Here is a 26,294-nt window from a genome sequence, read left to right as displayed (position 1 = left end):
GCAAACTCACTCCAGAAGTTCATTGTGGATCTCTGAATGATCCAATGTTGTCCTAAATGACTAATGATGATAAATATAATCCACTGTGTGTAATCAAGTCTCCGTATAAATGCACCTGCTCTGTGATAGTCTCTTGATACACAGAGAGCATCATGAAGACCAAGGAACACAACAGGCAGGTCTGTGATACTGTTGTGGAGAAGTTTAAAGCTGGATTTGGATACAAAATGATTTCCAAAACTTTAAACATCCCAAGGAGCACTGTGCAAGCGATCATATTGAAATGGAAGGAGTATCATACCACTGCAAATCTACCAAGACCCAGCCGTCACTCTAAACTTTCAACTCAAACAAGGAGAAGACTGATCAGAGATGCAGCCAAGAGGCCCATAATCACTCTGGATGAACTGCAGATATCTACAACTGAGGTGGGACAGTCTGTCCATAGGACAACAATCAGTCGTACACTGCACAAATCTGGCCTTAAGAGTGGAAAGAAGAAAGCAATTTCTCAAAGATATCCATAAAAAGTGTCATTTAAAGTTTGCAACAAGCCACCTGGGAGACACCAAACATGTGGGAGAAGGTGCTCTGGTCAGATGAAACCAAAATCGAACTTTTTGGCAACAATGCCAAACGATATGTTTGGCGTAAAGGAAACACAGCTCATCACCCTGAACACACCATCCCCACTGTCAAACATGGTGGTGGCAGCATCATGGGTTGGGCCTGCTTTTCTTCAGGGACAAGGAAGATGGTTAAAATTGATGGGAAGATGGATGGAGCCAAATACAGGACCATTCTTCAAGAAAACCTGTTGGAGTCTGCAAATCACATGAGACTGGGACGGAGATTTGTCTTCCAACAAGTCAATGATCCCAAACATAAAGCAAAATCTACAATGGAATGGTTCACAAATAAACGTATCCAGGTGTTAGAACGGCCAAGTCAAAGTCCAGACCTGAATCCAATCGAGAATCTGTGGAAAGAGCTGAAAACTGCTGTTCACAAACGATCTCCATCAAACCTCACTGAGCTCGAGCTGTTTGCCAAGGAAGAATGGGCAAGAATTTCAGTCTCTTGATGTACAAAACTGATAGAGACATACCCAAAGTATTGTTAAAGGGGCCGAATGATTATTTGGTTCTTTATATTGACCATTGGTGTATCCCCTATCTATTCTTGGTGGTGCCCTCCCTATCTCCAGTGTTGCAGGCCGAATAATATTGCACGCCCCACTTTTCAGTTTTTGAATTTCCTCAAAAATTTAAAATAACCGATAAATTTCATTCAACTTCACAACTGTGTCCCACTTGTTGATTCTTCACCAAAAATTTACATTTGGTATCTTTATGTTTGAAGCATGATATGTGGGAAAAGGTTGAAAAGTTCCAGGGGGGGGGTCGAATACTTTCGCAAGGCACTGTATATACACAAACACATTTAATATACATTATTTATATATATATATATATATATATATATATATATATATATATATATATATATATATATATATATATATATATATATATATATATATATACACACACTCACTGGCCACTTTATTAGGTACACCATGCTAGTAAGGGGTTGGACCCCCTTTTGCCTTCAGAACTGCCTCAATTCTTCGTGGCAGAGATTCAACAAGGTGCTGGAAGCATTCCTCAGAGATTTTGGACCATATTGACATGATGGCATCACACAGTTGGCGCAGATTTGTCGGCTGCACATCCCTGATGCGAATCTCCCGTTCCACCACATCCCAAAGATGCTCTATTGGATTGAGATCTGGTGACTGAGGAGGCCATTTGAGTACAGTAAACTCATTGTCATGTTCAAGAAACCAATCTGAGATGATTCGAGCTTTATGACATGGCGCATTATCCTGCTGAAAGTAGCCATCAGATGTTGGGTACATTGTGGTCATAAAGGGATGGACATGGTCAGCAACAATACTCAGGTAGGCTGTGGCGTTGCAACGATGCTCAATTGGTACCAAGGGGCCCAAAGAGTGCCCAGAAAAAATTCCCCACACCATGACACCACCACCACCAGCCTGAACCGTTGATACAAGGCAGGATGGATCCATGCTTTCATGTTGTTTACGCCAAATTCTGAACCTACCATCCGAATGTCGCAGCAGAAATCGAGACTCATCAGACCAGGCAACGTTTTTCCAATCTTCTACTGTCCAATTTCGATGAGCTTGTGCAAATTGTAGCCTCAGTTTCCTGTTCTTAGCTGAGAGGAGTGGTACCTGGTGTGGTCTTCTGCTGCTGTAGCCCATCTGCCTCAAAGTTCGACGCACTGTGCGTTCAGAGATGCTCTTCTGCCTACCTTGGTTGTAACGGGTGGCAATTTGAGTCACTGTTGCCTTTCTATCAGCTCGAACCAGTCTGCCCATTCTCCTCTGACCTCTGGCATCAACAAGGCATTTCCGGCCACAGAACTGCCGCTCACTGGATTTTTTTTCTTTTTCGGACCATTCTCTGTAAACCCTAGAGATGGTTGTGCGTGAAAATCCCAGTAGATCAGCAGTTTCTGAAATTCTCAGACCAGCCCTTCTGGCACCAACAATCATGCCACGTTCAAAGGCACTCAAATCACCTTTCTTCCCCATACTGATGCTCGGTTTGAACTGCAGGAGATTGTCTTGACCATGTCTACATGCCTAAATGCACTGAGTTGCCGCCATGTGATTGGCTGATTAGAAATTAAGTCTTAACACACAGTTGGACAGGTGTACCTAATAAAGTGGCCAGTGAGTGTATATATATTCTCTGAAGAGCACGACTGAGGCATCAAAATACAATGCATAAATATTAGAGATGAGGGTCTAGTGACCGTACGAGATGCCAAGGATGCCAGCATTTGAAGGTCACAGAGCTCTGGACCAGCCGTCATGATAGCACCTATTAAGTTAGGGCAGCACGGTGGCTCAGTGGCTAGTACTGTAGCCTTGCAGCGCTGAAGTCCTGGGTTCAAATCCCACCAAGGACAACATCTGCAAGGAGTAGTATGTTCTCCCCTTGTTTGTGTGGGTTTCCCCCAGGTTCTCCGGTTTCCTCCCACACTCCAAAGACATACTGATAGGGAATTTAGATTGTGAGCCCCATCAGGGACAGTGGTGATAATGTGTGTAAAGTGCTGCGGAATATATTAGCGCTATATAAAAATAAACATTATTATTAGTTACTCTGATTCCCCCAAGCAGTCCAAAATAAATAAATACCCCCAAATTTGTCAAATGTATGCATCAAATAATATTCATATGAAGGAAGATCTGTCTTCAGACTACATAGGAAAGCAGTTTGGGGTACACGTCTGCTCTAATAGCCAAAACAATGCAGGGAAACATTAAATCATTTAGTTATTAGGAGAGATAGCAAAATACAACAAATGAGTCTGGGGTATCCACTCATAGTGATGAATGACAGCTAGTTGCCTATATCTGCATGTACAAAACACACAAAATGTGGCTTTAGCGTATTCTATAATCGCCATTATAGCCATATGGAACAATATTTTTGGTACCAAACTGGATAACCAGGTGTATGCATAGAAATCACGGGGTCCTGCAGCAGAAATCCTAATTAAGCCCCCACCTCCATAACATAAATTAAAAACATTTGGGGGTCACAGCCCATTTGCGCAGTCACAGAATGGTATACCTCCCACCTTTAGAGACAGAGAGGGAGGTATATTATGGGACGCACACTAATTGTGCCGCTACAGAATTTTCTTAGTGTTTTAACCCACTATCATACCCTTGTGTCATGGTCCCAATGGAGTAAGGTGTCACCAAAAGTGCCCCACCCCAGATACAGTACGATAGTGTATTAACCCCAAAAGCACAGTATAATGACCAGAGTGAACCCTGATTAGTAACTCTATAATATCCCCATAATTAGCCCCCGCATGCAGTATGATACCCAGCACACAGTATCATGGTAAGCAAAGTCCATCAACACACAGTATGATGCTCCACCAGCTCCCCTGAATGCAGTATGATGACTTTAAAGCCCCCTATTCATAGTATGATAGCCCCACAGTTCTGCTATATGCAATGATAGCCCTACACTCCCCTATACACAATATGAAGACCTCACATCTTGCCTACATGAAGTATGATGGCCCCACTGTCCTTTATATGCAATATGACAGCCCAACAATTTCACGGTATGATGGTCCCATAGTCCAATATACAGAGTATGATGGCTCTACAGCCCTATACAAGATATGATGGACCCTTAGTCCCAATTAAACAGCATGATGGCCCCCACAACATCTTTACGCACAGTATGATGGCCCAAACCCACAACAACCTATACCCAATATGATGGCCCTATAGGCCTGCAATGCACAGATTGATGGTCCCACAGCCCCTTATACACAGTGAGCTGACCAGACAGCCCCAATACAGAGTATTATGGCAACCACAACTCCTATACACAGTATTATGGACCACCAACCACTATACACAATATATTGGGACCCATAGCCCCTGTACACAGTATAAGGACGTCCACAGCTCCTCATACACAGTTATGAGGCTACCATACTACCTATACACAGTATGGTGGCCCCATAGCCCAGTCCCCTAAGCACATTATGAACCCCTTACAAGTACTGACTGAATAAATAATAAAAAAAAAACGTAACTAGCCGCTTTCCCCTTTGTGCAGCGTATGTACTAAGTCTCCGCACAACAGGCATGATCTAGTGATGTCATCATGCCTGCTGCATCAGGCTTCGCATAGGCAGCCTGAATAGTGGAGGATGGAATGTATCCAACTGCATCTTCAGATACCATTGGACTTGAACTCTAGCGCCACCTATTGGAAATGGCACTGGAGTTCAAGTCCTGTTCCTCTTCAATTTGCTTAATTTCTCAGAAAAGCTTGCATGGCGTATAAGTCAACTCACTCTGACATGCCAGGCCTGGCATGTCACTCTCCACAAGGAGAAATGTTAGCCCTAAGATTCCACGCAGATACTATTGAAATCCAGATGTGTGGGGGGATGGGAAGAGGTCACATTTGACACCAGGCCCCCCCAAACTGACAGGCCCTTCTAATAATCTGCTGCTATGGAAGGCTCTTTCCTATCAATAACAGAGTACAGCACAGTTTAATGAAAGATCCAACGTAGGTAGCAACTTCAAGGAGCTTGAAATTAAAGTAACTGAACTTTCTTCCAGAGTTTTCATCTTTAGAACGCCCTTGAATTGCTTGCAGTTCCATATGGGTCCGGGTCCTGAGATCTCCACTGATCAATTAATAGACCTCCCAACCAGTGTGCCACTCCGCAGACTGAAGAAGACAATTCCTGTTTGAACGCACACAAAGATCAGAATATGGATTCATCAGAAAGTGTACAAGGCCAATGTGGCGTCCCCAGGAGTATGGCCGCCACAGTGGCTTTGCCTTCCTCCAGGGAGGGTGATGTCATGCAGTGAAGCGTCTCTCTCACAGTTAACCTATACATGAAACACAGTTCCACTCCAGGCCAGCAGGGGGGACTCTGAACCGGAATTGAGGGGAGGAGTGCTCTCTGAGGGCCAAGAGGAAGGAGTGGTCAGTCAGTGTGAGGAGGGCCACGTGTGTAGACGTGTGGAGAGAAGCTGGAGGTTGAGCTGAGGGAAGAGAGCTCCCTTGCAGTGAGAGCGCATGAACTGGAGCCTGGTCTCCACGGTTGTATGGATACTAATGGTCCTGCAACAGACACCAGAGGAGTAGGAGGCTGTAAATGCCCTACCCCCATCTAAGACTCAGAAGCACAACAGCACGGAGTGAGCCAAGAGAGGAATAGCGGCTACAGCTGTCTGCCATACGAGGAGTGCTAGTAGAAGAGAAGAGAATTAGGAGGAACTTCAGTGTAACTCAGTACTAGGAGTACTTCACGCAAATAAGCGCTAGGAAAGGAGACTGCACAGCCCATCTGCTGAGAGAGAATCCTGAGCTGCTTCCAGGCTATCCTGCTCCGGTACCATCTTTAATCAGGACCCTGGACTGCATTTATCAAGTAAAGGTACAGAAATTGCACCCTGCTGTGTCTTTGTCTGCTTCCTACCATTCCGGCACTGCTACATCCCCGTGCCAACCACATCTACACTGCCCTGGGACTACAGCTTCACCTGTGAGGAGCTATTACATCTTTGCTGCACCATACCATCAATCCCAGAGGATCTGCATGCAGCGTTGGCTTAACATCTCACTTGCCGTACACCACAGGTGGCGTCACAAACTATTCATATAATCAACTACATTCCACCATTTCAATTCCCCCATTATTTGGGCGCCCAGGTCCACGGACCGGGGTCACCGCTGCTGTGACACATCCCGCTGACAACGGCCCGGTACCGAGTACCCCACAGCCCTGGGAGGCGACCCACCAACGCTTTCAATTAAATCCGCATCCCGGTCTGTGTGTGCGCTCCTGTCTGCTGAGCTGCATAATGTACTTTTTTTTACTCTTTAATAAAGTAATTGTTCAAAAGAAACAAAAATCAAAGAAGTCTAAAAGGTCTAAATTTGGATAGTTTATGAGGTCTAAAGCTTCCAAATGAATAGTTAAATGCTAAATATTCAGGGGTGCCTATACATGGAAGCTGCAGCAGTTGGGTAGGACACAAATGAGGCAAATGTCTTCATCTTAAAAACAAAGCAATTAGCACTGACACTAATTCCATAGTAGTCAGTGGCTACTGGTAGAGCTTATTTATTCCTAATTAGAGGTCCCCTTCTCTCAGTGTAGGATGCCATATGAAGATATCTCAGTATGACATGGTTAATTCCCACAGCTCCTAAAAGCAACGATTAAGCCAGGAACAGTTGTGTGGGGGTGGAATGGCAGCAATATGCCACTGTCATGTATTATCATTAAAATAATCACTGCAGGCGGCTTGTTCACAAGCAATGAATTAATGAGAAGAACAATACTTAAAAGTATGATGGTTCTCGACAGCTACAAGCCTCAGTAGTCTTGGATTTAGCACAGAGGTACAACCTCAGAAGCCTGTTGCAACCACTGGTATATGTCAGTAGGGCAATTGCAAACTACAGTGAATGTTGCACTCAAGGACCTAAAATAACAAAACCAAGTCTGAATGTTAAGTCAAGGCGAAGTTACAATGTAATGGTCCAGGTCAAACAGTTCAGGTTTAGAGTAATAATTAAAGCTACTATAAAACTAATGGAAAAGAAGAAACTCCAACAAAACTAAACAGAACAAAAGTACAAATAAGCATAAGATCAGGTAATACTGTAGCGCTCGGCCTCTCTGACCTTTCTCGGCAACTGCGCATTGCAGTACTTGGCTCTGCCCTCAACAGGGCAGATCACTACGCCTGCGCAGGAGCCACGACACGAAGCAAGGAAGATGACGACATCGCGTGAAGATGGGAGGCGCCGGACTCGGACCTGCAACGCCTATCGGACCGGACCGCCCCCCGGGTGAGTATAATAAAGCTTGTTTTTCTTATCTTTCAGGTTAGATCAGGGGCTTATCTACAGCATTCTAGAAGCCCCGAAAGGCAGTGGCTGCAGCTTATGGCTGAAAAACGAGGTGACAGGTTCCCTTTAAGAGGTTAAAAACAATCACTGAATTTATGTCAAGTGCCTCTTGTCCCTCTTCCCCACCAAATTTTGATCAGTGTGCCGATGGGTTTCATGGCAAGCAACAGCCTGCTGAAGGCCCATGCTGCTGCCATGTAGGTACTCCTGCGAAGTCTAGCCACAAGCACAGCTTCATAGGACTATATGCTATGATACTGCAGAATTACAGTTTATAGAAAAAGCTAGAAAGCTTTAAAAAAAGAAAAAAAAAAAGCATTTTTTGTTTTCGCTTTTTCATCCCTTTCTAGCAAGAGCTCTAAGAGACTATGAAGGCTCGTTTTTGGTGGGACGAGTTGGACTTTTGAATGGCACCATTGATTTTAAACAATACCACAATTGTTTTTTTTCTTTTTTACCATGTGATACCAAATATGTGTATATATGTTTTTTATTGTTTTATTTTCAATAGGGCAAAAGAGGCGATAGCTGAACTTGTGTTTTTTATGTATACCAGAAATCACAGGCTGGCGTTCACAGGAGATTCACAATGAAAGGCATATGGGTCATCAGCAGATCCCCGACTGTCATGACAACCCCTCGGTAAACCACGATCATGTGACAGGGGCGCCAATGAATGGGATTAATGACGTGCTTCCAGCCAGTGTGTATTAAATCCCACTATTAATGGTTGACAGTGGGATTTAACATGTTAGCAGCCATGGGCGCAGCACCGCTCCACCCACGCATGTTAAAGGCACTTGATGGCTGATTAAATCAGTCATTAAGTGAGGGGAAAGATGTGGGCTCCGCATGTGAGCCCATATCAAAGGCAGGGTCAGGATCTTTGACGTAAATATATGTCAAAGGTCGTGAAGGGATTAAGAAGGGTAGTAAAAAAGAAAATTCACTGTTTCCTTGAGTAAAGGGCCTTTTACACATAGCGAGATCGCTAGTGATATCGCTAAAGCGTCACCGATTTTGTGACGCAACAGCGATATCGCTTGCGATCTCGCTACATGTGACACATACCTCCGACCACCCCCCCCCGCTGGATATCGCTGATCACGCTTGAACGTACTGGGCCATTTTCTCCTCGTTGGCGTCCCCCTGGTGCCGACTAGCGACGCATGGACGCAGGCGGAAGTCATCATCGCTGCCGTGTGACAGGTAAGAGCGACCGCCGAGCATCGCTGGATCGTTGCAGCGTCGCTGGTGAGATCTGTCTGTTTGGCAGCTCATTAGCGATGCACCAGCAATCCTGACCAGGTCGCATAGTTTTCGGGATCGCTGGTGCATCGCTAAATGTAACGGGACCTTAACACTTGCAATGAGAGATATGTGTACAGAGACTACTGCTGCTGCTATTACATCAACATTCCCAGCAGCAGACATTACTGCTTCTTTTGCGGCACTGACTGGGACATCAACTCCCAGTAGACTTTGCTCCTTTTTTTACATCATGTAAAAGGAGGAGTAGCAAAAGAAAGAACTGATTGGCTGAACACGTTGGAGAAGAAGGGTGGAGCTAGCTGGAAACAGAGAGATGTTTGTGTTCCTCCATTACAGACTGGTGAGTGTCTGCTCCTGAAGAGCAGAGGACAGAGGTACAGACTAAGTCTTGATACCCTATCAGATACATATTTGATTTGGGCACCTGGAAGACAGCACGCGTCTCGTGAGGTAACGTCCTATTGGCAAATAGTAACTTCTCTTCACTTCCGTAGGGAATCCCCCATGACCACCACTCTAATTTTCATCTTCACCACAACACTTTTTCTCCGTTCAAGAGGCTTCGGATTCCTTACTGTAGTGTTCTTTGTGGGCAAAGCACTTTTTTGATGTACATATTCATAGTTGTCCTGCGTGAGATCCTGGTAGTGGTTCTTCAGAGGTATGGGTGTTGACTGCCTCCTCATCCTCCTGCTTCCTTGTGTCACATGCTTACATTTCTCTTTCTCTGCAGGTACATTGAAAGGTGCATCTCTTCAAATATTCTGAATAGTTGTTTCTACTCTGTCATTATCTTTTGCAGGAACACTGAAAAGTTCTTCTCTTGCAACATTAAGAGATTTTTCTGCTCTGGCAAGGAAATCCTTATCTTCTTTGAGCTTCAGTGTAGCTGTTCTCTCCTGAAGACTTTGCACCTTTTCCTCTAACAGGGTCACAAGCTTGCATTTCTGGCACGTAAAATGTCTTTTCCTCTGGCAAATCAGTAAATATATAGCACACATTGCAGCACACCATCTGGGTAATCTCATTTTCCATGTTGTGGACTTGTTCATGAGGTTCATGAGTGTTGTAATATGTTTGGTGCAACAACTCCATTCCTGTCTATGAGTATTCAGTTGCTAGATCTGTATGCGGTTTATAAAGTTAGAACAAAAAAAAAAACTCCCAGAGGCTCACACAGGGAAAGCATGTGACTATTTCCTGTTTTTTTTCTGTGTCTGTGTATTCTAGAAGCAGCCTGCTGTAGATGATGCACAGATAGACACACAAATGATTTATTCCTGATCTATTAACCTTATCATATACTGTTCCTGTTTGTTCCTGAATAAAAAAAGCTCTGTTGTCACACGCTTGGAGAGTATCCTGAATAATCCACTGCCAACAGGTTATGGCCCCAGAGTGACACAGAACCCCAGAGCAACAGAGAAAATGTCCACTAGCAGTAATCCTGTCAAGTTCTCAGTGCCAAGCCTCACTAACAGAACTACCGGTCCTGGAAATTCAAGCTGAAGATGCCGCTCATAAGAGAAGGTACGTGGAAATATACTCAGGAACAAGTGCCTCATCCATTACCAGATGATTGGCTAGAGAAGGATCAGAAAGCACAAAGCACGATCTCCCTCAGTGTAGATGATAATCAGATTGTGCCTATATGCAAGTGTGCAACTGCAAAGGAGATGTGGGATGAGTTACAGAAAGTGCATGAAAGATCAAATCTCAGCAATAAGTTTTATCTCATGAGAAAACTGTATCAGTCTAAGCTAAGTGATGGACAGAATATGCAGGACTATATAAGAAACACCCTAGAGATTGTGGAGCGTCTCAGGGGAATTGGAGAAGAAATTAAAGATTTTTATGCTGCTACACATCTATTAAGTGGTCTTCCAGAGAGTTATGACACACTCATGACTGCATTAGATGCACGGCCAGATGATGAGCTGACACTAGAGTATGTTAAAGGCAAACTTGTGGATGAATTCAAGAGAAATACGCAGCATGTAAGCAGCAGTAATGAATTCAGAGTAGAAATAGTGTTAAAGACACAAAATTTCCCTAAATATAAAAGCAATCTAAGAAAAACTCCTTAATGTTTTATCTGTAAAGAGCCCGACCACCTTGAAGCAGACTGCAGAATTTGGAAAGCAAGAATGAGTCAGTTTAAAAAGCAAAACAGTCAAAGGGTTAAAACAACTGTAAAGGAAGATTCTGAATGTGTTGAAGCTGCATTTATTGCCAGTACAGACCCATCTGTAAAGCATATATGATGTATAGATTCTGGAACATGCAGTCATATGACAAACAACAAGGATTTCTTCACTGACCTTAATGAAAGCAAGTCAGAAAAAGTCATCTTAGCTAATGGTCACTATATGACTTCAAAATGAGTAGGAGACGGCTACCTCCACTGTCCAGTTTCCTCAGCACAAAGCAGAAAGATCCCAGTAAAGGATGTTCTCTATGTTCCCAGCCTTGAAAGCAGTCTTCTGTCAGTAAAGAATCTCACACAAAAGGGGAATGTAGTCACTTTTAGAGATAACAGCTGCATCATCTCAAAGAAGGGTCACACTCTTGCAAAAGAAAAAATCCAAGATGAACTTTATCAGCTAAAATACAAAGAAAGAGTGTACAGCGCTAGGCAAGATCTGCATAAGAACTGTATCCATGTATGGCACAGACGTCTTGGGCACAGAGACCCAGAAGTGGTAAGGAAGTTAGCTCAACTTGCAAATGGTATTGAAATCAACCAGTGTAGTCAAATGATGAAGTGCACTAGCTGTCTTAAAGGGAAAACGTCCAAAAAAATCCTTTCCTAAAATAAGCACGATTAGAGCTGCACAGCTTATGGATCTGATACACACAGATGTATGTGGTCCAATGAGTGTTCAAATTCATAGCAAGAAGAGATATTTTCTTACATTTATTGATGACTACAGATATACAGTCGCCTACCTGCTTCACAGTAAGGATGAAGTTCCACAGAAACTTGAAGAATATCTGGCTGTAGTGTTAAACAAATTTGAAAGAATGCCAAAAGCCCTGCGTGCAGATAATGGAACCGAATATACAAGTGGTAAGGTGCAAACCATTTTGAAAAAGGATGGAATCGTTTTCCAGACTACCATTCCATACAACCCAGAACAAAATGGCATTGCAGAGAGAAGGAACCGTACTCTCTGTGAAAGTGGAAGAAGTATGTTGTTTGATGTGAATCTACCTACAACGTATTGGGGAGAAGCCATCATGACTGCTTGCTATCTTCAAAACAGAGTGTCAGGTAAAGCCACAAATAAAACTCCATATGAGCTATGGAACTGCCAGAAGCCTAACCTGAAGCACCTCAGGATATTTGGAAGTAGAACGTTTATGTATGTTCCCAAAGAAAAACGTTCCAAGTGGGAATCACATGCAAAGCAAGGAGTCCTGGTGGGCTATAGCGAAACTCAAAAGGGATACAGAATCCTGCACCCAGAGACCAACACAGTAACAATCAGCAGAGATGTAGCGATTGATGAAAACTCTATCGCTCAAATTCCATGAAGATACACCAGTTATTCAACCTAAGAAGCAAGAACAAGAATCTAAATCACCAAACACAGATGCCGAAAAGGAAAACACTGAAGTGTGGATAAGCTCTGAAGCCACCAAGGAGGACATTGAAGAACCAAGTCAACCTCCAGACGCCTTTCTTATATGGTCAGAACACTTCCTAAACCAGTTTGGAATGTCAGAAGCCAAAGGTGCGTCAACACCAAAGGATCTGTCCTACTTAAAGTTGGAAGGAGAAGTTCTGCTACTCAGCAATGAGAGTTAAGCCCCTGTCACACACAGCGATCTCGCTAGCGAGATCGCTGCTGAGTCACAAGTTTTGTGACTCAACAGCGATCTCACCAGCGAGATCGCTGTGTGTGACACCTATTAGCGACCGGCCCCCCTGCCGGGTATCGCTGATCGTGCTCGAATGCCCAGGACTTTTTTTGATCGTTGGTCTCCCGCTGGCCAGAACGCATCGCTGCGTGTGGCAGGAAGGAGAGCAGCGATCAGCGAGCTCCCAACTCGTATCCAAGGTAAACAGCGGGTTTCTAAGCGCGGCTCAGCACTTAGAAACCCTCTGTGTACCTTGGATACCAGCGCGCTGGTGCAGGAAGCTGGTAACCAAGGTAAACAGCGGGATTCTAAGTGTCGTACGGCGCTTAGAAACCCGATGTTTACCTTAGTTACCAGCTCCCTGCACCAGCGCGCTGGTATCTAAGGTACACAGCGATGCGCGCGCTCGTCGTCGTTGGTGCTGATCGCTGGTGAAGCTGCCTGTTTGGCAGATCACCAGCGATCATGTAGCGACACACCAGCGATCCTGACAAGTTCATATCGTTGTCGGGATCGCTGGTGAGTCGCTATGTGTGACGGGGCCCTTACAGACAAGCAGTGGGGACACTTCTGTACATAGCAACCACAACTCGCCCGGATATCACAGTCACAGTTGGAACTCTATGCCGACATGTAAGCAAGCCATGCCAAAGAGACTGGAATGCAATTAAGAGAATTCTTCAATATCTTAAAGAAACTCAAAGGCTAAATCTTAAGCCATCTGCATCAGGAGATATCACTCTCAGAGGTTATGTGGATGCAGATTGGGCTGGAGATTTAAGTGATTGGAAATCAACAAGTGGTTACTTGTTCAAGTTAGGAGAAAATTCAATTTCTTGGTCCAGCAAAAAACAAGCGTCAGTTGCATTATCTTCAACAGAAGCATAATATCATAATATATGTCTGCTGCTTACGCAAGTCAAGAAGTAATTTGGTAAGTAATAGGATAGTTGTTAAGTGGGGGTGTTGGAATTTGTTTGGTGCAACAAGTCCATTCCTGTCTATGAGTGTTCAGTTGCTAGATTTGTATGCTGTTTATAAAGTTAGAGCAAAATAAAACCTCCCAGAGGCTCACACAGGCAGAGCATGTGACTGTATTTTCTGTTTTTCCTGTGTCTGTGTATGAGAGAAGCAGCCTGCTGTAGATGCTACACAGATAGGGACACATAAATGATTCCTGATCTATTAAGCTTATCATATATTGTTCCTGTTTGTTCCTGAATAAAGAAGCTCTGTTGTCACACACTTGGAGAGCATCCTAAATTATCTAAATTATCTAAACTACCTAAATTATTGCTGCCAACAATGAGATAACTATTACTTAATGACTTTTGACAATAAAGTGCACCAATGGTTTCTTTATGTGTGCCAACATCTGTAGCAACTGGGCTCCATCATTGGACTGTGATACTTGCACTGCTGCAGCCATTTCTGGGATTAGTGTTATTCATTAAGAGTGTGTTTGCGGTCACTTAAAGGGAAAGTGCTGTCCTTAACCAAGGGCCAGCAGCATAAGTATAACTGGGAACTTATGTGACAGTGCTGCACTGTTGTGCCCCCAGGGAATGCCCCCGTGCTAACACAACCCCTAGGCTGGCTGAAAAGTACATCATCTACCTTTAAGAAAGGGTTATCTGTAAAGTTTGTTTGAACTAATTTGTTTTCTGTACTTGTTATGTTCCAGGTCTTTGACACATTTTAGCCCCTGTACAATAAATCTGTTAGAATATTTGAATCTCACCTCTTGTGAGCGTGTACGGAGCATGGACAGGGGTTTCCCAAGTTGACACCTGGCAGAAGAGGAAGACCCTCCTGCATTCCACTACATTCCCAGCAAGATTCAGGTAGAGGCACTATGCCATAATGAGGTGAGAAGTACTGGACACCCTGCCCAAGGAGGCTTAAAGGGTTGTTACACTTAAAGGATTAATAGTTTCAGATAGTAAACAGCAACAGCTAAATAGAGAATTTTCATACGTTAAATAAGCTTACAGTAGATAGCAAACTTTGGTGCCGCTCTAAATTCTGATTAAAAAAAGACTGCAGAAAATCTAATGGAAATATAGAGCCAACTTATCTTTCTCTTTAATCAATTAATCGAGTGACTGATACCATTCAATTCAAGAAGGAACAGGTCATTTATCAGGTCCCTTTATAGCAACAAGACTCATACCAACAGAGTCTAAATAGACCTGACTCAAAGGTGCAAAGGTCCTATACTGTTTGCTGTATACCTTGATTCATTATCCATTTAGAAGAGCCAATAATCAGTAAATAATCCCAATTATTAGCCCATCTAAACAGGCTGGCAATAACCCGACGAATGAGCAAAATGCTGGTTCTTGAGTGCAATGATTTTTATGCCAGCATAAAAATCATCATTATCAGCAGCATATTGCCTTGTGCATACAAGCGATGTGCTGCCGATAACATAATCTTCTATACAAAGAGATCATAGTAATGTGGAATCTTCATCAGGCTGTCTATACAGGCCAGTAAACGATCTCCAACCAACTTGGTGCTTGCTTAATAACTGTACGAATCTGAAAGCAAAAACTAAAGCATGTGTCCCCAGACTCTGTATGCTCCTAATAATAAATACATACAGTACCAACAATTGTTTGGTTCACTATAAAGGAGTCATATAGGCTCGGTGCACAAGTGTGCAAAATAATTTTCTGCAACAAAACTGCTGGCGAAGATTCTTATAATATAAAAATTCTTATGATATAAAAATATTAATAAAATAATAAACTTAAGGTTTACTTACAAGTCAAAGACTAAGTAATGGTACCCTTCTTCTGATATGCTGTCATGAAGTCGAACTGGAATAAAAGAAAATTAGATGAACTATATTTTTAATGAACAGTATTTTTAAATTTAAATATATATTTTTAAGTTGCTATTACTAATAAGCTGGGGGGGGGGGCTATTTTGAGCCAGGATTAATTCATACACCATTTCATGTATGCCGCAGGAAATTTCCCGGCGTATATGCGGATATAGCTATTGAATCTCCTTTGTAATTATACAGTGACACACTTAAGATGCATACATGCAGGTGCTTCCCACATAATTAGAACAACATCAAAAAGGTTAATTTCAGTTCTTCAATACATAATGTGAAACTCATATTATATAGCGTCATTTCAAACCGAGTGATCTATTTCAAGTGTTTATTTCTGTTAACGTTGATGATTATGGCTTACAGCCAATGAAAACCCAAAAGTCATTATCTCAGTAAATTAGAATACTTTATAACACCAGCTTGAAAAATGATTTTTAAAATCCGAAATGTTGGCCTACTGAAATGTATGTTCAGTAAATGCACTCAATACTTGGTCAGGGCTCCTTTTGCATCAATTACTGCATCAATGTGGCGTGGCATGGAGGCGATCAGCCTGTGGCACTGCTGAGGTGTTATGGAAGCCCAGGTTGCTTTGATAGCAGCTTTAAGCTCATCTGCTTTATTGGGTCTGGTGTCTCTCATCTTCCTCTTGACAATACCCCATAGACTCTCTGAGGGGTTAAAGGGGTTGTCCGGGCTTTTCACATAATCTCAGTGCATATCTAGGCTGCAGAATGCTGACAATAAGTAATTTACCTTCTGGGGCCAGTTTGCAGGGTTTCCAAGATATCATCTCATGCTTGTAAGAAAAACGTCCAAGGGGGGGTGGGGGGTGGGATCTAGTGTTCTGGCATTGAAATGAGAACTGATCGTTTCCTCCTACTCTACTAAAAACCTGCCCTCTATAGCAACAACCCCACGCTCCATAGCAACAGGCCCTCCCCGACCACATGAACAAGCCCTCCTCACACAGTAACAAATCCTCCCCCTCTAGCAGCCTCAGTGCAGAGAGCAGAACCACCCAGCTGCTCCTCCCCCAGACACACACTGAACACTGATCTATGGAAAGTGAAACTATTGAGGAGGAAACGTCCAGTTCTCATTTCAGTGCCAGAACGCACCCCCCCCGCCCGGCCGTTTTTCTTACAAGCAAGAGATGATATCTAGCAAACCCTCCAAACTGGCCACAGAAGGTAAATTACTTATTGTCAGCATTCTGCAGCCCAGATATGCACTGAGATTATGTGAAAAGCCCGGACAACCCCTTTAAGGTCAGGCGAGTTTCCTGGCCAGTCAAGCACAGTGATACTGTTGTTTTTAAACCAGATATTGGTACTTTTGGCAGTGTGGACAGGTGCCAAGTCCTGCTGCAGAATGAAATTTCCATCTCCAATAAGCTTATCGACAGGGGGACCATGAAGTGCTCTAAAATTTCCTGGTAGATGGCCACGCTGAATTTGGTATTGATAAAACACAGTGGACCTACACCAGCAGATGTCATTACTCCCAAACTTCACACTAGACCTCAAACAGCTTGGACCTTGAATTCCTAATGAAATGCAAAATTTACTTTCATTTGAAAACAACACCTTGGACCACTGAGAACAGTCCAGTTCTTTGTCTCCTTGACCCAGGTAAGATGCTTCTGGCGTTGTCGATTGAACATGAGTGGCCTGACACAGGGAATGTGACACTTGTAGCCCATGTCCTGGATATGTCTGTGTGTGGTGGCTCTTGAAGCAATGACTCCTGCCTCAGTCCACTCCTTGTGAATCTCCCCCAAATTTTTGAATGGCCTTATCTTAACAATCCTTTCAAGGCTGCGGTTATCCTGGTGGCTTGTGCACCTTTTTCTACCACATTTTTTCCTTCCACTCAATTTTCCATTAATATGCTTGGATACAACACTCTGTGAACAGCCAACTTCTTTAGCAATGACCTTTTGTGGCTTACCCTCCTTGTGGAGTGTGTCAGTGACTGCCTTCTGGACAACTGTCAAGTCAGCAGTCTTCCCCATGATTGTGGAGCATACTAAAACAGACTAAGGGACCTTTTTAAATGCTTAGTAAGCCTTTGCAGGTGTTTTTGTTAATTATTCTAATTTATTGAGATAATGACTTTTGGGTTTTCATTGGATGCAAGCCATAATCATCAACATTAACAGAAATAAACACTTGAAATAGATCACTCTGTTTGTAATGACCCTATATAATAATGTAAAGTTTACTTCTAATACCTCAGGGTTGGGGAGCCTCCAGCTAGTGGACCATCCTTTTCTATGGCCTACGGGAAGATACCCCGTTTTGTCCGTCAACATCCTCAAAGATTTCCAAACGGAGCTTGCAACGTTTTTTTGACCGGCGGATCCTCCAGACACTGAATTAACCCCAAAATTTGTCTGGGTGCCGGACAAAAAAAAAAAAAATTCTCTCTCTCGGCCAGCGATTCCTTTAGGCTGTGTGCACACGCTGCGGATTTTGCTGCGGTTCCGCAGCGGTTTTGGCCGCTGCGGACCCGCAGCAGTTTCTGCTGCGGTGTACAGTACAATGATTCCCTATGGGAATCAAAAACCGCAGTGCAGACGGTGCGGAATTTTCCGCGCGGATTATCTGCGGTTTTCAATCCGCAGAAAGAATTGACATGTCAATTCTTTCTGCGGATTCTCCTGCGGTTTGCCATCTCCTCCATTGAGGAGATGAAAAACCGCAGGGCAAAACCGCAGAGCAATCCGCAGGTAAAACCGCAGGTCTTTTGACCTGCGGTTTCACCTGCGGATTGTACAAAATCCGCGCGGATGAATCCGCACCTTTTCCGCAGCGTGTGCACACAGCCTTAAATTTCCTCATTTTCAGGATCCGTCTAAAAACGGATCCTGTGCCATCCGTTCACATCAGTTGAGAACGGATCCGCTTGTCTGCCTTTTTGGCGGATTATAACTGATGCAAACAACTGAAGTGTGAAAGAGGCCTTAGCTACACAGAAAGAGCACTCTGATGCTCCTTTAGGTGCAGGCTCACAAAGAAGAATCATTACTCCTTGAATATGCAGCACATTTTATTAAATATTTTGCAGCTATTGGACTCTCGATAAAAGAACTGATTAAGTTTCTAGTGTGATATTTTATTATAAAAAGACCAGGGCCATACTGAAAGTATAGACTCGTGCATCAGTCTCAATGAGGCAGAAAAACACTTAGCTTGTGAGTGCCTACAATTTGGCTATTAACATTCATCGCTAATGATTTCCTTATTAATAATGACAGACCAATGGAAAATCTGCAGCAATACATACTACTAGTGTGGTTTACCCTCAATATCTGCAAAGAACAGATCCATGGTCACAAAATGTGAATACAACCTAAATGCACCAGTCCAGCGTTTCTTTTATTGCAGCGCTGAAGTGGTGCTTCAAATCTAAGTCCCCTGTCTTATACTCGCCTTCCGGCATCTTCATCTGTTAATACCACTGCTCCCATCGGTCTCAGTCCGTTAGTAACCTGCGGGATCGATACAGTGTTTCATGGAGCGAGTTGGAGTTCACAACTCAATTCAAGTCTATCAGAACTCTCTGGCTCTCAGACTTGCATTGAGAACACGTGATGAAGCTTCTGATTTCCAAACAGTCAGAAGCTGCGGTCATAAGATGATGCAGCAAGACCGGAGAGGCAACAAAAAAAAGGTGATGACGCCAGTGGGCGAGTATAATAAGACGAGGCAGGGATCTTAGGTTTAAAGCACCAATCCAGAGCTGAAAAAAAAAACTCCAAAACACTGGAATGGTGCTTTAAAGAAAATTTAAGACACATCGAGGCTACTGTTAATTCAATCAAGGTTTCTCTTTATATGCTGTCAAGATATAGCGTTTGCTTCTGCACGGCACAAGGTGGCATACACCGGATTGTATTTCTTGTTCAGGACTTTGTTTTTACCCTTTCTGGTAACTTAACATTGCATCACACAGTCGCTTATCTCCGGTACAACAGATAAAGTAACTGGGAGAGGTGAACAGTTCAATGTACAGGATTTCACAGTAAATATCTGATCCCATAAAGAACAAGCCTTTTATATGTCATTCTGCCTTTTATTGCTGCTCTATAGGGCTATCACTGTACAGGATAGTATTATTGTCAGCAAATGTCCTGTTCTGTAAATTGCATGGTGTAGTAGTTCAAGAAATTTATTGCACCCAGCACTTACTACAGTCACTTACACATTTCTAAGTAGAACACTTATGGATCCATGTAATCATAAAACATGTATTTGGTTTCTTAAAAGGACAATTACATTTTCTGTTAGCGTCATTGTGAAGCGGTACAAAAAGCTTCAGTGGCCCAGTTTTTTTTAGCTTTGGGTGATATGTGGCTGTTGACTAAGGAACAGCTATCACAAGCTGTATGTACACTCTGAACAACGCACTGTAGAGACAAAGAGTCATTTAAAGGGGTTATCAGAGAACAGTTATAAATAATACACATTTAAATAAAAAAAAATCTAATACCTTTATTTAGCAAGTATGCTTTATGTACTGTAGTTCGTCAGGATTTTAAAAATGGCAACTGTCATAAATCAAGTGTGCAGCCCGTCCTAGACGTCAGGGGACACAAAGTAAGACAGGCTGCGTGAAGAACACCTACTCAAGACATACGTCAGGTCGGAGTAGCGTCCTGCTAGGCATTGTGAACTCATATTACACTGAACTCTATTTCACAACTGTTTTAAACCAGATTATGGCAACCATGTAAAGAGAAATGACAGTCCCTCATGTCTTTAAAATATGAAGGTCAGTCAATCCAGAAAATTGTTAGAACCTTGAATGTCTCGTCAACTGCAGTCATGAAAGCCATCTACCACTATGATGAGGAGCGCTCCAGTGACTAAAGACAAAGAATGACCTGTGTAAGAGAGAATAAGTTCATTAGAGTTACCAGCATCAAAATGCAAATTAATAGCATCTCAAAAAACAGCCTCATACATGATGCACAGACATCAAGTAGCAGACACATCTCAACGTCAGCTGTCAAAAGAAGACTGGGATAAGTGAGTCATTATGGTCAAATTATTGCAAAGAATCCACTAATCAGGAACCCAAACAAGAGACTTGTGTTGGTCAAGATCGGTGGATATTAGATTAGTTGAAATCTGTTCTGTAATCTGAGGAGTTCAAATATGAGATTTGTGGTACCAATTGCCAAGCCTTTTTCAGATGGAAAAAAAGATGAGTAGATGGGATCTACTGTACTTGTGTGGTGGCCACCAAGAACCACAGAGGAGGTGGTATGATGGTTTGAGGGTGGCACTGTTGACAATTTGTGCCAAATTCAAGGCACACTTGCCCTGCAAGGCTGTCACAGCATTCTGCAACAACATAAAATTCTACCTGGTTTTTACTTAGTGGAACCATCTTTTACCTTGCAATAGAACTCACCTAAAACTCTCCTCCAGGTTATGTAAAGGCTATATGACTAAGAACGGGAGGGTGCTGCACTTGACGTCAACCCAATGGAGATAGTTTGGGATGAGTTGGACTGGAGAGTGAATTTAGAGTTGCCAACAATTGCTCAGCACCTCTGGGAATGCCTTCAAGACTGTTGGAAAACCAAGCCAGATGATCATCTGAGGAAATTGCTTTACAGAATAAGAAAGGTGTGTAAAGCCAACATCATAGTAAAAGAGGGGTACTTTAAGGAACCGAAGGTTTAACATATTCTTGTTTATTTATTCTGTTTCCTTCTAAGTTTTCCTGCATTCAGTCTCAAACTACAGTGTGTACATTTCAATAAGGAAAACCATTGTATGAACTGGTATGTCAGCTTTTGACTAGAGCTGTAAGCATTTATGAATGTAAAGAAAAAATTATATTCTTGCTGCCCACAGCAAATTGAGTTCATATTTCAAGTTCTAGTGCAGATTACCAAAACAGCGCTAAACTCTGGTTGTTTTGCTATGGAAAGAACTCAATCTGACATTATACACTAATTTGCAAATAAAGTCCGTGGAGCCTCATTTAAGAGTCTCAAACACGGGACTAGCCAGATATTCCTCCAGGGAAGGACCCAGCCAAGGAGTGGCTCCTTTAAGTCAATATCCAGCTCTTTACAAGTTTACAGATATGACAAGGGAAATACCAAGGCCAGGTATCCATCCACAGACAGCTGTTTCGGGGTGTTGCCCCTCATCAGTATGGAGTAGGATTCTGGCTAGGTGGGAGCAATGCCTAGTAGACCAACATCACGAAACAATCACTGACCTCAGTGAGACCAATTAAAGAAAACACTGCGGCAGCCGGCAAAGGCGCTCAATCAGTGAAATCCTAGGTGCATTGCTCCCTGGGAAATACGAATATGCAAATATGGTCTCCCTGAGGTCAGTGATTGTTTCGTGATATTATTCACTAATTGACTTTTGTGGCATCTTGAAGAGGACTTGTCAGCTCCGCTGATATATTTATTTTAGTAAATGCTTGTATCCTTCATAAAATAATGCTAAAACATTTTCTCACAGTGCTGCGACGTTCCATTCCTCGGTTATTCCTTCTAGAATTGTATGAACACATTGCCAGACGAGTGTTACTATACCCCTTTGCAAAAAGGTGTGCCCTTATATTGTTACTATTCCCTTTTGCAAAAAGGTGTGGCAGTACTCAGTCTGATGCTGTCAGCACTGATAGGGGTGTGTTCCTAAACACTGAACAAACTGGTAACACCCAGTTGTCAATTTAGTTATACATTTCTACGAGGAATAACAGAACAGTACAAATTGGGAATTTTGAGGCTTAGGGAATGACGGGCATCCGAGAGTGAACCCTCTGGGTCGCAGTACTGGAGCTCCCAAGAGCGAGCGGACCAGGTGGAGCCGACCCCTATACAGAGATTGTTAGGGGCAGACTCAAGGGAGTCAGACACGGTGACAGCTGGAACCAAGAGGGACGGCTCAAGAGGACTTAGGAAAACACTATGGACAGGACTAGGGAATAGATGGCTTAGACCTAGACAGAACAGAAGGCTCAGTATACCAGAGTGGAGCAGGGACGGTCAGGATGACTGAACAGGAATGGGCGTACAGGACGGAGCAGGAGGTACAGGACGGAGCAGGAGGTACAGGACGCAGCAGAGGGTACAGGACGGAGCAGGAGGTCCAGGATACAGGGCAAACCCCTATAAACACGGCCAAGATTAATGCACAGAATGCACACGGTAATCAGGCACCTCCAATATGGAGGAGCTGCCTGTTATACCCTATGTCAGCAGCTGATTGGAAGGCAGGGGCTTCTGGGCAGACGCTGCAGGGTTAAGGAGCCTGCAGAGCGAGTGCCCGTGGCTTAAGGCGCATGTGCGGGACTGCAGCTTGCCAGAAGGAGGGGAGTGAGGAGGAGACAGGCTGAATCCTCCGGGCGGCAGGTGTGCCGGGCGAGAGCACAATTTCTAGAATTGTTATTTTATTTAAATCAATTATTTTAGTTGAGTGCAAGACAATCACAGCCTTTAAGCGACATAGATGTCTAGAAATCAGAAGTAATTTCTGTTCGAAACGGGCAGAAAAGGATACATTCACCCACAGGAGAATCAATGCAAATCTAAAGGGTCTCCATGTAATGTACGGTCATTACTGGTTCCTTTACAGAGAGGAACACTCTCTGAAGCTGCTCTTTGTTTTGAGAGTGCTAAATATAAACCCTCCACTATTAACTTAGATTTTCCCTAAAGAAGGGTTTTGAAAATGGGTTTTACATACCGTAAATCAAACACTCCTTATAATTAGGAGTAAAAAAAACACCCTGCAATTATAACGTGGGTCTATCCTGCACCGTGCCATAAATACCACATCTAAACATGGTGTCAATTAAGCGTACACAGCATGATGGGTTAAAATTGGAAAAAAACGTCATACAGATTTGGTCCATATTTATTGATATATGTGGGCATCTGTTTTGGCTGCAGAATAATGTATTTACAATTTGTGCCAGTTTCCCACAATGTGAGCCATGCACAACAGTTTGTAAAAGCAGGACTGGCTTGGCCAGAATTTAGCACATATCCACACCACGCTGACCTTGGCTTTAAAAAGCGATGACATTTTAACCAGTGTCCATGGTGATATATGTTGCAACGGAGTGGTGCAAAGCCAGTCAAATTTGTCGCAATGTCGGACATTGGCTAAAATACTTTTGATAAGTATTGGGTCTTTGTCTCCTCGTTTTCAAGATTAATTTAAGCAATAAACGAGCTAGACAGGCAGGCAGGCGGGCAGATGGACCATATTTTGAAGACTGTAAATGAGAATTACTGTGTAGTGAATACACCTACACAGTCCAGGCACACTGCGCTCAACGGCAGTATCAATCATAAGTACCGCTGCTTGGCACTATCAAACTGTCAGTTGTTATTTAACCAGGCATATCGGAAATGTTGCTAAACTGAATTTATTTCAGGACTCTGACAACAATGTTTTTTTCTCCCTTTGGTCCCATGCTACTTAAGGATAGCAGCTTCAAGGAAAGGTTTTCATGTGATGAAACTAGATTGCTGGATAACTTAATTAAACTTCCATGGCTTAAATGAAATAAGGAAAATTAAGCAAAAATTAGTTAAAAACGACAAATCATCAGAATCTACCCACATATTATGAATGGCAGACCCATTTTTAAAGCTATCAGTGGTCCCTATGAGGTCTTTTGGGGTCCTCTCTCAAATTTAGAACACCACGTTTAAAAAGAACCAGTCACCTGGTCAAAAGTGGCCAGTTTTTGCTCTTATTTTATTCATGATTCTCTTCAGTATTTCACCATTTGGTCCCAGAGATATGGCCTTTTCATTTAGGGCAATATTTTTTTTTTTTTTATATAGATGTATTACTTGGGGAGTGTCTTTAGGCCGATCTGCCTTATCATGTAAGCCACGCCCTATTGGTGAAGACCATAAAATTTAGAACTAAATAAAAAAGGCTCTGGAACAGCAGAATTAGAAAAAAAACAAACAAAAAAAACTCTGGATTACTCAGGGAAGCAAATGGAATAAAATACACAAAAAATGCCACTTTTGACCAGGTGACAGGTCTTCTTTAAGACCTTCTACTAAACCCATTGGAATGTGTGTAGGCTATCGATGTTGCATAAAGGAAAAAAGGTTAGAATTTTTGTTCTCAATGGTGGAAAATTTTAAAACATTTTTCTAGTGCTAGAAAAAAACTCTTTAGGCTTTACTTCTGTTACAGTCAGGCATCTATATATGAAATGTTAGGCTAAACAGCTGGATCTTATTGCTTATAGAATGGTTTTCAGTATCAGGTGGCTGATACCTTCTGATGGGACTTGTCCACAAACTATATGAACATGTTTACTAGAACTACTGCATGTTAAGAGAATGGAAAATTCTATTCAGAAAACATCAAATGCTGCAAGTAGGATACAGCTGGAGATCTAATAAATAGGGATGAGTGGACCAGTGGATATTCGAGTTCGGACAAACTTGAGTCCCAAACTTTGGTGCTGTAATATGGTCATAGTAAGGGCTAGGGGGCTGTAGAAGGAAACAAAATGGGGGTAAGAGCAGGACAACTGCACTGCAAACAAATGTGGATAGAAAATGGACTTAACATAGAACTAAAAAAAATAAAAATAAAAAATAATCTTGAACCATGAGACAGAGGTCCAAGTGGAGGAGTCATGCAGCGCCTTGCATGTGTATTTTACTGTACAGGGTGGGTCATTTGTATGGGTTCACCTAAATAAAATGAGGGTCAGTGTGTCAAGAGTGGGAGACGAGGGTTGCTTTGACAATGCAACACAATGGGCAGCACTATGAACACATTTTATAAGTGGTCATAAACTTGTAAATAACTCATGAAAGAATAAAAAATAAAGTTACGTTAAAACCAAGCACACCATTGTTTTTATTGTGAAATTCTCAATAAGTTTGATGTGTCACATGACCCTCTTCCTATTGGAAAAAATAAAGTTGGATCCAAAATGGCCGACTTCAAAATGGCCGCCATGGTCACCAGCCATCTTGAAAAGTTTCCCCCCTCCCATATACTAATATGCCAAAAACAGGAAGTTGATTTCACCAACCATACCCATTTTATTTAGGTGCATCCATATAAATGGCACACCCTGTACTTGTTAATAAAGGGAAAAAAATGACATGGGTTCCCAACTATTTGTATAACAAGCCAAGGGAAAGCATACAGCTGTGAGCTGGTCTTATTATGCTGGAAAGGGTTAAATAACCACGGACCTAACCAACCTATTTATATCAGACTGCAGTTGTTTGATTTGACTTTGTTGGTTATTAAAAAATGGAGGGATCCTAAAAAATATGAAGTCATAAATGGGTAAAAGAGGGAGGGAAATTGTCAGGAAGTGATTTTTTACAAAAAGGACTTTTGGTTTGTGTTTCTTTCTTTTGATTACAGAGTTAGTAATGGGGTTGTCCAATAGATGCTGGGAAGGTGTGATTCTCCATGGCCCTTCCCAGTCTATTAATATCAGCCCCCAGCTGTCTGCTTTGCCTTAGCTGATTAGTAAAAATAGGCAGGACCCCACAATTTTTTTTTACGGTTCCACCATTTTTAACAGCCAGCAAAAGCAAAGCAGACAGCTGCGGGCTGATATTAATAGGCTGAGAAGGTCCATGTATACAGTATTGGCCCCTTCCCAGCATATTAAGACCAGCTCACAGCTGTCTGCTCCTTAAAGCTTTCAACAAGCATTATTAGGCTGCCGAACCTGAACAGTTACACGGATGTACAGTAAGAAGTCAGTGTCCGGGTTTGCAGTTTGGGTTCGCTCACCCCTAT

At 42.7% G+C, this 26,294-nt stretch overlaps 1 protein-coding gene across 18 annotated transcripts in view; it reads right to left on the bottom strand.

The window, feature by feature from the left end:
* CAMK2D (calcium/calmodulin dependent protein kinase II delta) overlaps positions 1–26,294 on the bottom strand; it is a 288,504-nt gene that overhangs the window by 137,170 nt on the left and 125,040 nt on the right. For all 18 annotated transcript variants that reach the window (XM_073571883.1, XM_073571881.1, XM_073571889.1 and 15 more), the window contains exon 4: positions 15,424–15,478. In XM_073571883.1, the coding sequence (XP_073427984.1) occupies positions 15,424–15,478 (55 nt within the window). The remainder of the gene's footprint in view (positions 1–15,423; positions 15,479–26,294) is intronic.

This window comes from Dendrobates tinctorius, unplaced genomic scaffold (assembly GCF_039654945.1).
Source record: "Dendrobates tinctorius isolate UK_male_01 unplaced genomic scaffold, ASM3965494v1 ptg000030l, whole genome shotgun sequence".
Classification (NCBI taxonomy): domain Eukaryota; kingdom Metazoa; phylum Chordata; class Amphibia; order Anura; family Dendrobatidae; genus Dendrobates; species Dendrobates tinctorius.
Note: the sequence above shows the minus strand (reverse complement) of the source record. Positions and strands in the feature narration are given on the sequence as shown.